General features: G+C 41.3%; 1 protein-coding gene across 1 annotated transcript in view; it reads left to right on the forward strand.

The window, feature by feature from the left end:
- The window catches only part of RPS6KB1 (ribosomal protein S6 kinase B1), a 526,632-nt gene that overhangs the window by 246,517 nt on the left and 266,716 nt on the right, over positions 1–13,399 (forward strand). The window contains exon 7 of the mRNA XM_085649414.1: positions 13,234–13,334. Coding sequence (XP_085505540.1) covers positions 13,234–13,334 — 101 coding nt within the window. The remainder of the gene's footprint in view (positions 1–13,233; positions 13,335–13,399) is intronic.

The following is a 13,399-nucleotide window of genomic DNA, read 5'->3' on the forward strand; positions in this document are numbered from 1 at the left end:
ATGACATTGTTGGACTAAATCTGGAACCTTTACTCATATCTACCAATAGAACCTTAGAAAGGATAAATAATTTACATTTATCTTTATTTGGACGGACCAATGTCATTAAGATGTTGATTTTTCCAAAATTTCTTTATTTTTTTCGCACCATTCCCCTATTTTTCTCTATGTCCCTTTTTAATAAAATAGATACGATTCTGTCCAGATTTTTATGGGGGTATCGCCGTTCAAGAAGATCTCTAAAATGGTGCACTCTACCGCAAGGGCGTGGTGGGTTGGGATTTCCGAACTTTAGAATGTACTATTGGGCTATAACTCTTAAAACCATAAAGGTTCTATTATTTCATGATCATGTCAATGAAACCTTTATGTCACCATCTATTTTTGAAATGCTTATGAGTGCTCATGTGCGCCAATGCTTATTGATATTTATGGAGCCAAGCTATTACAAAAAAACAAAATTTAAGGTTCTTCTCTTTGCTTTTTTGGCTTGGAGACAAATTAATAAAGCTTTACGGATAACCTCAAAATATAATTTTTATACACCCATCTGTTGCAATGTTTCATTATCTGGTATTCCTCAAGACATCCCCACGAATCGATTCCGTCTGGGACAGATTCATTCAATTGGGCAATTGTACCAAAATGGGGCTCTAATGTCCTTTTCCAAACTTCAAGATATATTTGGTCTCTCCAGAAACAAATTTTTTAAATACTTACAAATTCGTAGTTTTCTGGAAAAAAAAAACCTCTTATATAGTGACGCAATGGAGACCAATGTTGTTATGGAAAGCGGTAGGAGAGATAGTCGCATTGGTACAATCTATCAATTAATGGTCAACAGGCTGCATGATGATCTCGACCAACAAGCCCAGAAATGGGAAAGGAAACTGTGTATAGAAGGGATAGATCTTGCAAGGGCGTTTGAGATTAGCAATAAAACATTAATTAACAGCTCTCTTAAAAGTCAACATTATATGGCATCTCTAGATCTTTACTATACACCGGCAAAACTGGCCAAATGGAAAGCTACGAAAGGTATCAATTGTAGTCGTTGTGGAACTTTAGCAGCAGACTCATGTCATATGTTTTTTAGCTGTTCTGAACTAACTGTATATATAAATAGGATAGAAAAGTTTTTGACTAATTTGCTTAACACTAATATTAAGTTATGTCCATCTGTGATTATTTTTGGCTTATATGTTCCATCCGAGAGCTTATCTGCTGATCAAGAACATTTTCTTTTTATTGGAATGTCCATTTATCGTTTTTGTATTACCTCAAGATGGTTAGATGCTGATCCACCATCATTTGAGCAATGGTTGGGAAAGCTGTTAAATGTTTATAGAATGGATAAAGCAGTGTACAAACTGAAAGGACACAGAAAGAAGATATTTGCTAGGAAACTATGGTCTCCTATTGAAAACTGGATTTAATCTAATAACGACCACATTTGTAAAAAGAGATATCTTATGTTTTCTATGTCTTATTGGTTTACTTTCTCTTCTTTTCCATTTATTTCTTACTTTGTTTTGTTAATAATGTATCAACAATTATGCGAATGATTGTCATTGTTTAAAATGTTTTTCTCATCCTTGTATTCTGTATGCCTCTGCCACTGAAAATAAAAAAAAAAAAGTAAAAAAAAAAAAAAGGAAGTGAACAGGCTGTATGCCAAATGTACAAGAAATTGATAAGAATGCATGTGTACAACGTTTACAGAGTTTTTACAAAGTGTATGTCAAACCTAGGTAAAATAACAAAACGTAGATGGTTAAAAGCATCAAATACGGGAGTGAGTCCAAAGCGTATGTGCACATCAATTAGTCACTTGTCAACAAAGTACTGAAAGGCGTATCGGACGAGCAAGTAGGATGTATTTTAATTGTAAACCTGGTGGGCCACATTCAGTCAGGCTGAACTTACTAGTGATTAAGAAATATTAGTCATTAGGTTTTATGTGATTGAAACGATGGCAGTGGTGCAGAGCACCCATGAAAATGCACTAAAGTGGTTCCTGAAAAAACACAGGATTAACTAAGGAAGTCCATATTCAAAGAGAATTTTTTTTTTGTTGCAAAAAAGGCAAACCAAAGATAGTAAGATTTTCAAATCTAAAATATCTAGGTGAGCAGATTTCACACAGGGGTGAGTGTGCAAAGTTAGAAAATCCGGCATACAACAGGTTTTGCATAAATTACAAGCACATACATGGACGGTTTCTGAAGTACTCCTGTGTTATCCACTGACAGCACACCAAAGAAAAAAGTTATACAAAGCGCAGTGGCCATGAATCTGGCACCAGCATGCGCTGTGTAGATAAACGTTATGCATGCGGCCGCCATGTTGAAAGCGCGACGGCCATGAAGTAGGAACCGGGCTGATCAAATAAATAGCGCGTGGCCTCCTGATGTGGCCGCAATTGTGACACATAAAAGCGGGCAGTTAAAAGTTAGGCACTCTGCCTCCTGAAGCGACAGCCATGCTGAAACATGAAGCGCAGCATCCGTGAAGTAAGAAAGGCAACATGCACAGCGTGTGTTCCGAGTGAGCCAACAGTCTTACTAGTAGACAGAAACGAGAACACAGGGACACGAGCAAGATGACAGGGGTGCTGCTGTTGGCACTACCTTAATGCACACAGCTCCGTGCACCCCTTAGAATATTCCTTGCCTTTTGAGCTAAAGGCTTGCCCTACCTCCTCTCCGATGCAGAATGTCAGGAGGCAACAGCCCACAAATCACAATACACTACCAAGCCTGAAACAGGCTATCACAGCCTGATACTGTCTAGACTGCACCCACCGACTGTTTGAAGTAGGATGGCTTGGACAAAGATGTGCGGAATCCGCAGTCAATCAGCGGTTTGAATTTCTCTGCGTCGTATTAGGATTGGTTAAGGTGTCCCCAATGATCCAACCCTAGGCCAACTTACACATATGCTGCACCTCCTAGTCCAAGAAGACCTGTACAATGTTTTGTGTCCTGGGATTGGTTGTTATGCGAGCCATACCTACTAACATTGAGAACAAATGACGTCTGTGGAAAGGTTAAACAATAGAAGAGAGGCATTAGACTGAAATCACAGATGGTCCTTGTAAGTAGCGGACAGGTGTTTCATTTTAAATTAACCTATTTTAAGCAAAATAATTTAAAAACAGTGCAGATGTCTACCCCATTGACAGTATTATTCAGCACTTCACATTCAATTAATCATTCGACATGGACAAGCAGGAGCGGCAGGGAGTGCGTGCTGCAAAGTCACCTCTGTTGTTCTGCTTGCCTGAGGCATGGGAGAGTTCAGGGAATTTACGATTTGGACTGTTGGACTGCATGAGGAGGGGGGAGGGGCTAAAATCAACATAGACAACAGGGGACTCCCAACATAAATGGGAATGCAGCGATCAGGGAGAGGATGTCTAACAAAACACAAACACGACTGTTCGGTGGCAGTCATGCTGATTATAATATGAATATACTCCTTGGAAAATGCAAGGGCAGCATCTGTGAAGCGAGGGCCATGATGAACAGAAGTTGTGTGCGCACGCGCGCGTACACAATGTGAAAGTGATCGCGGGGGGAAAATGATACCGCCGGCCACAGCTTGCAGTGCATGTGCGCGAGTGGTGCGCGCGCAGCAGTAATCGTGCCATATGGCACCTCTGCTCAAGCGCGCGCACATGCACTGCAAGCTGTAGCCGGCGATAGCATTTTTGAAAGCCCTTAAAGTCTCGCCAAACCAGTGCAAGCGCTGGGTCAGGCGAGACCAAAACGGCATTGTAGCACATCGAAGGCCAATCAAAATAGATTTAAATAGCACGTAAGTTTAAACTGCAGAGTACGTAATTAACAGGCTATCCACGTGGCCTCTGTTGAAGGAGAACAGACTCTATGAAACGCGTACGGCTAATGGGATTCCAATCGGGATTGGAAGTTGCCTGCTTTATCGAAATAAAGGGGTTACCTTACCTGCAGAAGAGTGCAGTCTCATCTCTGGGCAAATCTGTGTTGTGTGTATATATATATGTATATGTGTGTGTATATATATGTGTGTGTATATATATGTATATGTGTGTGTATATATATGTATATGTGTGTGTATATATGTATGTATGTATGTATATGTGTGTGTATGTATATATGTGTGTGTGTGTGTGTGTATGTATGTATATATCCAAGAAAGAAGTGACTCAAACAGATTCACCAAAGAACAAAACTATATGTTCGAAGCATATGAGCTGCAGATTACACACTTGTGCATAGATCGCCATCTGGTGTTGGGCCCGGATGTTTGCAGATGTTTTTCCTTTTGGAAAGTCTTTGGAAGTCATGAGGTCGGTGACTCCTCCTCTGGATCGTATTGCGCATGGGCTTCGGCTCCATCCTCAGATTGTTTTTTCCGCCATCGGGCTCGGATGTAATCTTCGCGCTCCGGTTCCGAACAGCTTCCAGTTCGACTATCGACGCGCAATCCTCCCCCCAATTCGCGGTATTGTTTTCGATCACAAACTCCCCACTCGACGCGGCTCTCATCAGCACGACCTTCGATTCCAGTCATCGACGACGGCCTTCGGGCCTACCCAAGCTCCGGTACTGGCTAATGGAAAGGACTCCCTTCAAGAAGTGCCCTCGATGTGGGTCCAAATTCCCCAACACCGATCTCCACGAGGTATGTAATCTCTGCCTCTCCCCTGAACACGAGGCTCGAGACTGTCCGGCGTGCAAGTCCTTCCGGTCCAAGAAAACTATTCGAGACCGAAGGGCCAGAAGAACCATGGCACACGACGACGACGATTCCGGACGACATCTTCGGGGAAGGCGTCGACGCTCCAGAACAACACCACACCGACGAGGGACTCGTAAGCGCCTCCGAATCCGACGATTCAGATGTGGAGGACATCACTCCGGCAAAAAGGGTCGTGAGTACTAATCTACCTCCCCCCACACCCTCGCCGGCACCGAAAAAGGCTTCGGTCACGCCTTCGCCTCCGGGCCTAAGCAAGACCAAAGACACTGCTTCTCACACTGCACCTTCGGGACCGGTAAAGAAGCCGATTAAGCCTTCCGGCGGCTCGGGCTCGAGCCAGCCCACCGTCGGTGCCGATAAACACTCTTCGGCACCAAAAAAGAAAATGGCCTCCGCTTCGACACCGAGCCCCGCACCGAAACACTCTGTGTCGAAACCCAGCTCCAGCTCCTCGGTACTGACCCCATCTTCGGCACTGACAAAAGCACACAAGGCCACCGGCACCGACACTTAGAAGCCGAAATCCATCTTGGCGCCTACCAAGCATAGTTCCAAAAAACGAACCAGCACAGATAAAGCCAGAAAACCATCGGCCCGACGCCGACGGACCAACCAACCTCACCAGAACTCTTTACACCGGATCCATTACAAAAAACACTAACCAAGGATCCCAAGACCGGACATTTGATGCTCTTCATCAAAAAGAGACAGCTGGAAAAACCTACTCCGCCTCCACCTCCAAAGAGGAAGGACTCTGCTACCTCCCCCTAAAGCCCACTCTACACGTAAAATAGGCGCTTCAATGGCTTTTCTGGGAAACATTCCATTAGATGATATCTGCAGAGCAGCTATATGGTCAACACCGCACACTTTAAGTAAACACTATTGTGTAGATGTGCAAACTAAGCAACAAGCTAGTGTGGGCCAGGCTGTCCTCAAATCATTATTTCAAACCACTGCAACAGATACAGGTGGTCGCCGCTAAGGATGGGTACTGCTATATAATCTATGCACAAGTGTGTAATCTGCAGCTCATATGCCTCGAACGGAATATGCTACTTACCAATATGCATCTGTTCTTGGCATGTAGAGCTGCAGATCTACACACGCCCACCCGCCTCCCCGGTTACCTTTATCTGTTCCAGTTTATCTTATTTAGATACTACACACATGGGCCTCTTCACTGTTCTTACTATGCTCCATCTTTCCCTGCTGGCGAAAAACAATCTGAGGATGGAGCCGAAGCCCATGCGCAATACGATCCAGAGGAGGAGTCACCGATCTCGTGACTTCCAAAGACTTTCCAAAAGGAAAAACAACTGCAAACATCCGGGCCCAACACCAGATGGCGATCTATGCACAAGTGTGTAGATCTGCAGCTCTACATGCCAAGAACAGATGCATACTGGTAAGTAGCATATTCCTTCCACTACGTTTCAGCTTCCACCTTCCTCAGGTAGTACAATATGGCTTGCTCTGTGGCTGCACAGATGACACAGCTGGATTTTCAAAAGCATCATGAGTGAAGATTCCATTTGGAATGTGGAATCAATGCAGTCCTGAGAGCTCTTGAGATATGCAGTAATCAAGTTGTGTTGTCAGTAATTTTCAGTCCATCTGGATGCAGTGATTTTAAACGGTACATCCAGAAGTTTTCCCTGGAGTCCAGTAGTTCTTCCTTTTGAAACATGTTCCACGGGGAAAATCTTCAAATCTGATAGTGAATGATCCACAAGGTTAAAATTATTGGCTACAGGCTGGTCAATTTTCTTATTAATTATTGCCGATTTGTGGTTCCTGAATTGTGTACGGAGGTCATTCACTGTTTGATTTGCCATTGGCACTGAATCACATAAATAATGCATGTTGAGCGACATGTAAGATGCTGCCTTATTGCATAGGTCCTTCTAGTAACAGAACTAGTTACAGATGATGTTTGTAAAAGATATTCACACGTGATACACCTTTTAGAGTCACAGCAATGAACCCCTGCTTACTTCCAGAAAAGCACACCGACCTCCGATGGGGGTTTGAGAAAATGCTTCACTGACCCACCCCGCAGGGTTTGTGGCTCATATATCTGAGCAGTTTTTGCTTGGTGTTTGAATTGCAGTGAGCCCGGCCCGCCTTGTAAACCTCAACGAAAAAAACAGACCTGGATCTATATGAAAATCGAAGGTAAAGGGGTAAGGGGAGCGAGAAGGATGTTTCCACTTGCGGATGGAAGGTGTGTTGAAAATGCAAAGCGAGGAGAACATGTGTATTATAAACAGGTTTTAAAACGAACTTTCATCTACATACCGTCTTCATTTTAAACATTAAAGCAGCAATTGTGAGAGTGCGATTGGAACTCACCTGTGTGTAGTTGGGCTCTGGGAGATGGCTTAAAGGTAGTGTAATTCACGCAGTTAGCCGAATACAGAGACTTTCCACCCGTGATCAAGCCTCGTAGGAGGAGAAATGCGTTGGGTGCTTTTCACTATATATATATATATATCTATCCCAAGTATCCTTCCGTTTACTTGTCAGAAGTCCTCCTGAAAAACGGACACGGACCCAAAGCGTTTGTGCAAGTTCATTTATTCCTCATTCGTCGCCATTACGCATTTCGGTTCGCTTGAGCCTTGATCACATATATATTTCTTTCCAATCGAAAGAATGAGAGCCACACCGATCCTGTTCTCGAGTGTAATTATTTATTCACGGGCACAAAGAAGACGCGTTTCGAGCTATCCTGCTCTTGGTCACATGACCACAGTTCCGTTACACAGGATTAAGTGCTTTTTTTTTTGAGTAACAAAAATAAAGAAAAGACTCTGGATTTCACCACCATCCAGATTCAAAGTAAGTATTAAAATGCATTGTTATTAGAATTAAATAGTTGCACTAAATGAAAAAGGACTTGCTCAAATTGTATTACATAGCTAATTCTATTTTTTACAAAATCTAGGTTTAGTACCTTAATCTTCAACGTGATGTATTGTATTGGTATACAAATATTTAATGGAAACAAAAATGTGCCTCTTATACCTGCCACAGGTCAAAAACACTTTATGTACCTGATTATGTGTATAGCTCAAGATATTATCTCGGGTCTAGTACCATCATTGGATCCCATCTATAAAGTGTAAAGATAAAAGGTAAACTAAATAAACCTCCATCAAGAAAAATATTATTAAATATACATATATCCGGTATTAAATCAGACACTTAATAGCTGAAGAGTTCTACTAACTGATGCCTAAATTAGTGGTCTATTAGAGGAGAGTGTATTTTATGGATACAAACACCTAATCTCCGTGCACGTAGCTTTATCGGTAGTCGGTGACACATTCACTCCATCAGGTCCAATCCATAGCAGAGATAGAAATAGGATTAGTTGAAGTTTTCACATTCAGCGAACTATACACTAATAATATAGGCAGGTTATTCATACACGTTTCTTTATATATATATATATATCTGCGGTCATGCCATTGTTTCTGTGATGACATTCTCTTCATCTGTCACGTCGAGGTTAACCAATGTTAACAGAGCAGTCATATCCATTGTTGTGAGAATTGGTTCACCTGAATGAGTTGCGGTTTGTTTTCTCATCTTGGAAAAGTTGGCCATCTCTTGATTGTCCTGAAAGATTTTGGCAAGTTTAATCATTCTTATGTATGTATAAAGGTCTATACGTGTCTGGGCCATATCCGTAGATTGTGTAGGGCAAAAATTAATCCCATGTGTTAAAGATCTTTCATTTTCTGTGATGTTCCGTGATGATAGATTCATTACCACTAACTCATCACTATCCTCTGAGGTACCCGGGATGTTTATTTCAAAGTTTTCTGGCGCATGCTCCTGGTTTTTGTTCCAATTTCTTCGGAGCCACTTTCTCCTTTTGCCTCTCCTTGTTGTGTTTTTGATGCCTGTCCACCAGACACTCATTTGCGCCCTTTTCCCCTTCCTCTTGGGGTTTGATATTGATTTTGGTTTTGTTCCCAGTGTCTCTGCTGGAGAACTAACCTCGTATCTCCTAAAAAATCCTTTATGGATTGTTCTCCAATCGATTCATTGTCATTTTCACTGGCTCCCGTTGATGTAAGTGATGTGACACAACTCGAGCTTGGTGCTAAATTTCCCATATGTCCTGGATGTTTAAACATATCAAATTTTCTTTGCATATGTGAATATGCGCCTTTGCGCATAATCTTCCTTGTCTCGTTGAAATTTGGACTGTTTACTTGTTTTGACTACTTCTTCGTGTTTGTCCACATATTTATCCAAGTCTTCTTTTAATTTTATCATCTCAAGATTCATTTAAATTGCGGCTAGATCTTTTTCCAGTTCCTGTAGTTCTTCCTTAATTTTTTCGATAATGCTATTTCAATGTGTTTGACTAAGATGTTAATTAGGCCCAAGGAGGAGTTTAGGACATATTCCCCCCACTCTTGTCAAAGTTTGTCACTCGCATCTTGTTGGCTTGGCATTAATGAAATCCTTAATCCCCTAGGGACTCTTTGTACTTCCAGATATTTTTTTAAAGTGGTGAGTTCCCACAACTTGTTAATCTCTTTTTTACTTAGTTTTTCCCATTGTTTAAGTTTGCTCCGTGTATCCGACTTTTTAAATAATACATGTGTTTTGTGAGTTCGGTTTTGAGATTCCACATCCTGATCAAAAAACGAGTCAATTTGCTCATTACGTTTAGCATCTCTAATGTCCATATCTATTCCTTATGGACCTGGGTTTTGTTATAACTAATTTCCTTTTTATTCCAAACCGTTGTTGATTATTACAGCGGGATCGGAGTCCTGTCCGTGAGGCACAAAGCAACGTTGTGACTGATGAAGTTAAACCGCTCAATCACATTAGACACACATTGCGGTAAATTTCCAGTACAAAGCTTTCACCCTTTCACGGAAGAAACCAGCTATTGCAGCAAGATTTTTGGCAATTTGACTGTCCAGAAAACTTTACGCATCAAAAAACGGTTAGAAACCATGCTTACCTCCACCCTCTGATGTCGGCCCGCCGGTTCGTGCCGTGTTTGCACTCTCGTTTTCCTCATATGCGTTTAAGCAGCTGGCGTGCACCGGGTTCCGTATTACTTCACTCCACATCAAGACTCAAGTTACCAGCCCCATGGCGCTTCTCCTCCCGGTGCAAAAATCCTCGGCAGAGCCACGCCGAATCAATATTCACCACAATTTCCTTGTTCATGAAAATGAAAGCACACTCATAGGAATCAGCGTTTCCCCCGTTACTTTAATTAATTAATTAATTTTAACACCCAGGTCAAAAAAAATACTGACGCGTTTCGTTATCAACTTGTTCACGGTTGATATGACATTGTGTTCAAAAACACCCAATTAAAAACACTTTCACAAACATCATGTGACTCGTGATGTCACCACAAAGATGTGCAATGTATTCTGGTAATAGTAGGCAGAAAACATGACGTATTTATTATTGTGATGTTATATTCATTTATGTAGTTGTTTATTTTATCTTATGTTATTATATTATTTTTCCAAGGTCTATAGTTGTTTAATTTGCCACAATTATACAAGTTCGAAAACTGGGGAAACCTACCCCTATTAATATCGCTGATAATTGCAATAATCCTACTTTAGTTATTATTTATCCCCTCACTTAGACTCCCTCAATCGCTCATGTTACATGTTGGAGGATTGGATTTGAAACATTGGATCCAATGTTAGTTTGGCGCTACATTGTAACGTTCCAAGCAAACAGGACGATGAACGTCACTTTTTTGATCGCGCCCTCTAGTGGGCGTTTCAGTTTTATTCTCGGTTGGTGGTAACTGATTTATTTATCCAAACCCAATCCCTTTCAAGTCAATAATTATTTTGTGTATATATATATATGTGTCCTCTCAAAAACAGCTCCGTTCCATGGACCCCTGGCGATTCTATATCCGGTGCGGAAACCCAGCAGAGCCAAGCCGTCAATATTTCATCAACAATTTCCTTCGCAGGAAATTAAATGGAACGCACTCACAGATTATTCATTTTTTATCGGCTGATAGCGAAACACGTTGGTATTCCCTTTGGTTTTGGATGCTAATGGCTTAATAAAGAAGATTGGGAAAAAATGAAGAATCAGTGAGTGCGTTCCATTTAATTTCCTGCAAAGGAAATTGTTGATGGCATAAATATATATATATATATTGAAACCAATCACCAAGCTTTTCTGAGCGCACTCGACAGCTGCTGAAGACCTCACGGTCCATTTGTCTGGCGACCAACAGGATCATCCCGGTTTAAAATCTTGATGCCGACGCGTTTCGAGGTACTTCACCTCTTCTTCCTGGGCAGCTGATAACAAGTCTCACCGACTGCTCATGCATGCCATTTAATAGTACCTGCCCCCAGTGGGCGTTGCTTAGTGCAATGCATGCTGGAATGTATAGTTCAACTTTTGAGCTTCTTGAGCCCTCAGTGGGTTCTATGGACTTTCTTTACAGCAAATATTGATCCCCTTGGTAGGGTTTCGTCCGGGTGAGGCGTTGGTCATTCTCTGCCTCAACAGCTGTGCTGATCGACGCGGAATTGTTTCCACGGCAGCCTCGCCTTCATTTTCGGGATGGCGCGTTCAGCGATCCGCGTAATGAATTTTGAAACCAATCGCCAAGCTTTTCTGAGCACACTCGACAGCTGCTGAAGACCTCACGGTCCATTTGTCTGGCGACCAACAGGATCATCCCGGGCAGGTACTATTAAATGGCATGCATGAGCAGTCGGTGAGACTTGTTATCAGCTGCCCAGGAAGAAGAGGTGAAGTACCTCGAAACACGTCGGCATCCAGATTTCAAAACCGGGATGATCCTGTTGGTCGCCAGTCAAATGGACCGTGAGGTCTTCAGCAGCTGTCGAGTGCGCTCAGAAAAGCTTGGCGATTGGTTTCAATATATATATATATATATATATATATATATATATATATATATATATATATATATATATATATATATATAGTGCAAAATTAGGGTAACACTTAATGTTTTGGTGCCAGTTGAGTAATACAGTGTGATATACTTCGCACGAAGGCGGCATAAGGAGTGTATTTTTAGATTAATTTTACCCGGCTAACAAACATCAAATGTGATCATGGTAATAACGAACAAGTGTCTCGCACAGTAGTTATTAATTTTCTATCATGCTTTTACACAATGTTGACAATATATTTGTTTAACAGCAAGGGGTTCAATGCTACATACGCCTAAAAGTATTTTATTTACGTCTATGGCTGCCTTCAAGGGGTTTGACTATATATGTTGAGAGCAGAATGGTGCCAAACTGATTGAGAGAGGCTTTGGGTCGTGGGTGACCCGATAAAATAAAAGAAGTTGAATACCGAGAACCTGAAGTCCGTGCCTTCTTCATGGGAGTTCCTGTTGAAGTGGGGTGTTAGTGTGTAATATATATATATTTTTTAAAGGCTTAAAGCAAAAATGTGCAGGTGTCGCTCACAGTGAAGTTATCCTGTGGCTAACATAAGCCAACCCATTGCTTCATGCATTATCCTGTAGTGGGCAACGACACAGTAGAGACCAGTGGACAAAGTGAACTTGAAAAAAGTCTCCATCAGTTAAGATATTAGATTCATAATTTTAGGAAAAATCCAAAGGCTAATGCTTTGTAGATCTGACTAATGCCAGGCATACAAAACAAAGTAACTCAAAGTATCCGATACCTCGCTGATACTAATATTTCATATAGTAAACCATCTGTACTGAACTCTGAAAATTGATGCAACAACTTTCATACGTTAATTAAGGCTAGTGCCCGTCTGTTGGGAGCATCTGCACCACACATGGTGATGTAGATATTCAATACGTTTTTAGACCATTGTGCTTGAATGTGTAAGAGTGAGCCTGTGATGTAGTGCTTTGTATTAAAAAATTAGCAATCAACAATGTAACTCTAATCAACTGACAGGGACATATTTCTGATGCAGGGGGCTCTATATGACTAGTCTCACCGCCACTCTTCAGCTTCAGGCGCTGCATCGGCTTCAACAATATTGTTTCAAAAGTATATTCTCTCAACGGGTGGTCATTCTGGATTAACCAGGGCCGCCTTTTCAAATACTTGGTATTTGAAGCTTCCCTCAGGCATTCTATATTTGTGTTGACAGGGTATGCAACTGCTATCCGTGCTTGTTAATTGTGAAGACAGTGGAACTCTAGTTAAGATATGGAGCGATACTGGTATCGTTAAGAAATGATTTGGTATCATAAAGAAATTATGTGCATTTTATCTCTCTTAAATTTACTTTGAAAGGATTATAATTATGTACGCCTATGACACACCATTCTATGAATAACTATATATGTATATATATATATATATATATATATATATATACATATATATGTTCTTGATGTTGTATTAATGTCGTTGAGTACTGTCATCGTAGACTTTCATGAATTTGGATGATTAGGTGAATCTTGACCAGTCTTATTATTTTCTCCAGCTTTTACTTAGCTGAAATCTCAATGGCCTTGGGGCACCTGCATCAAAAAGGGATCATCTACCGAGATTTAAAGCCAGAAAACATTATGCTGAATCATCAAGGTAAGTGAAATGTAGATGATATAAGAATGTGCAGTTTTACGAATTGCAGAAGTTTGTCTATTTAG

This window comes from Triturus cristatus, chromosome 3_2, assembly GCF_964204655.1.
Source record: "Triturus cristatus chromosome 3_2, aTriCri1.1, whole genome shotgun sequence".
NCBI classification, from domain to species: domain Eukaryota; kingdom Metazoa; phylum Chordata; class Amphibia; order Caudata; family Salamandridae; genus Triturus; species Triturus cristatus.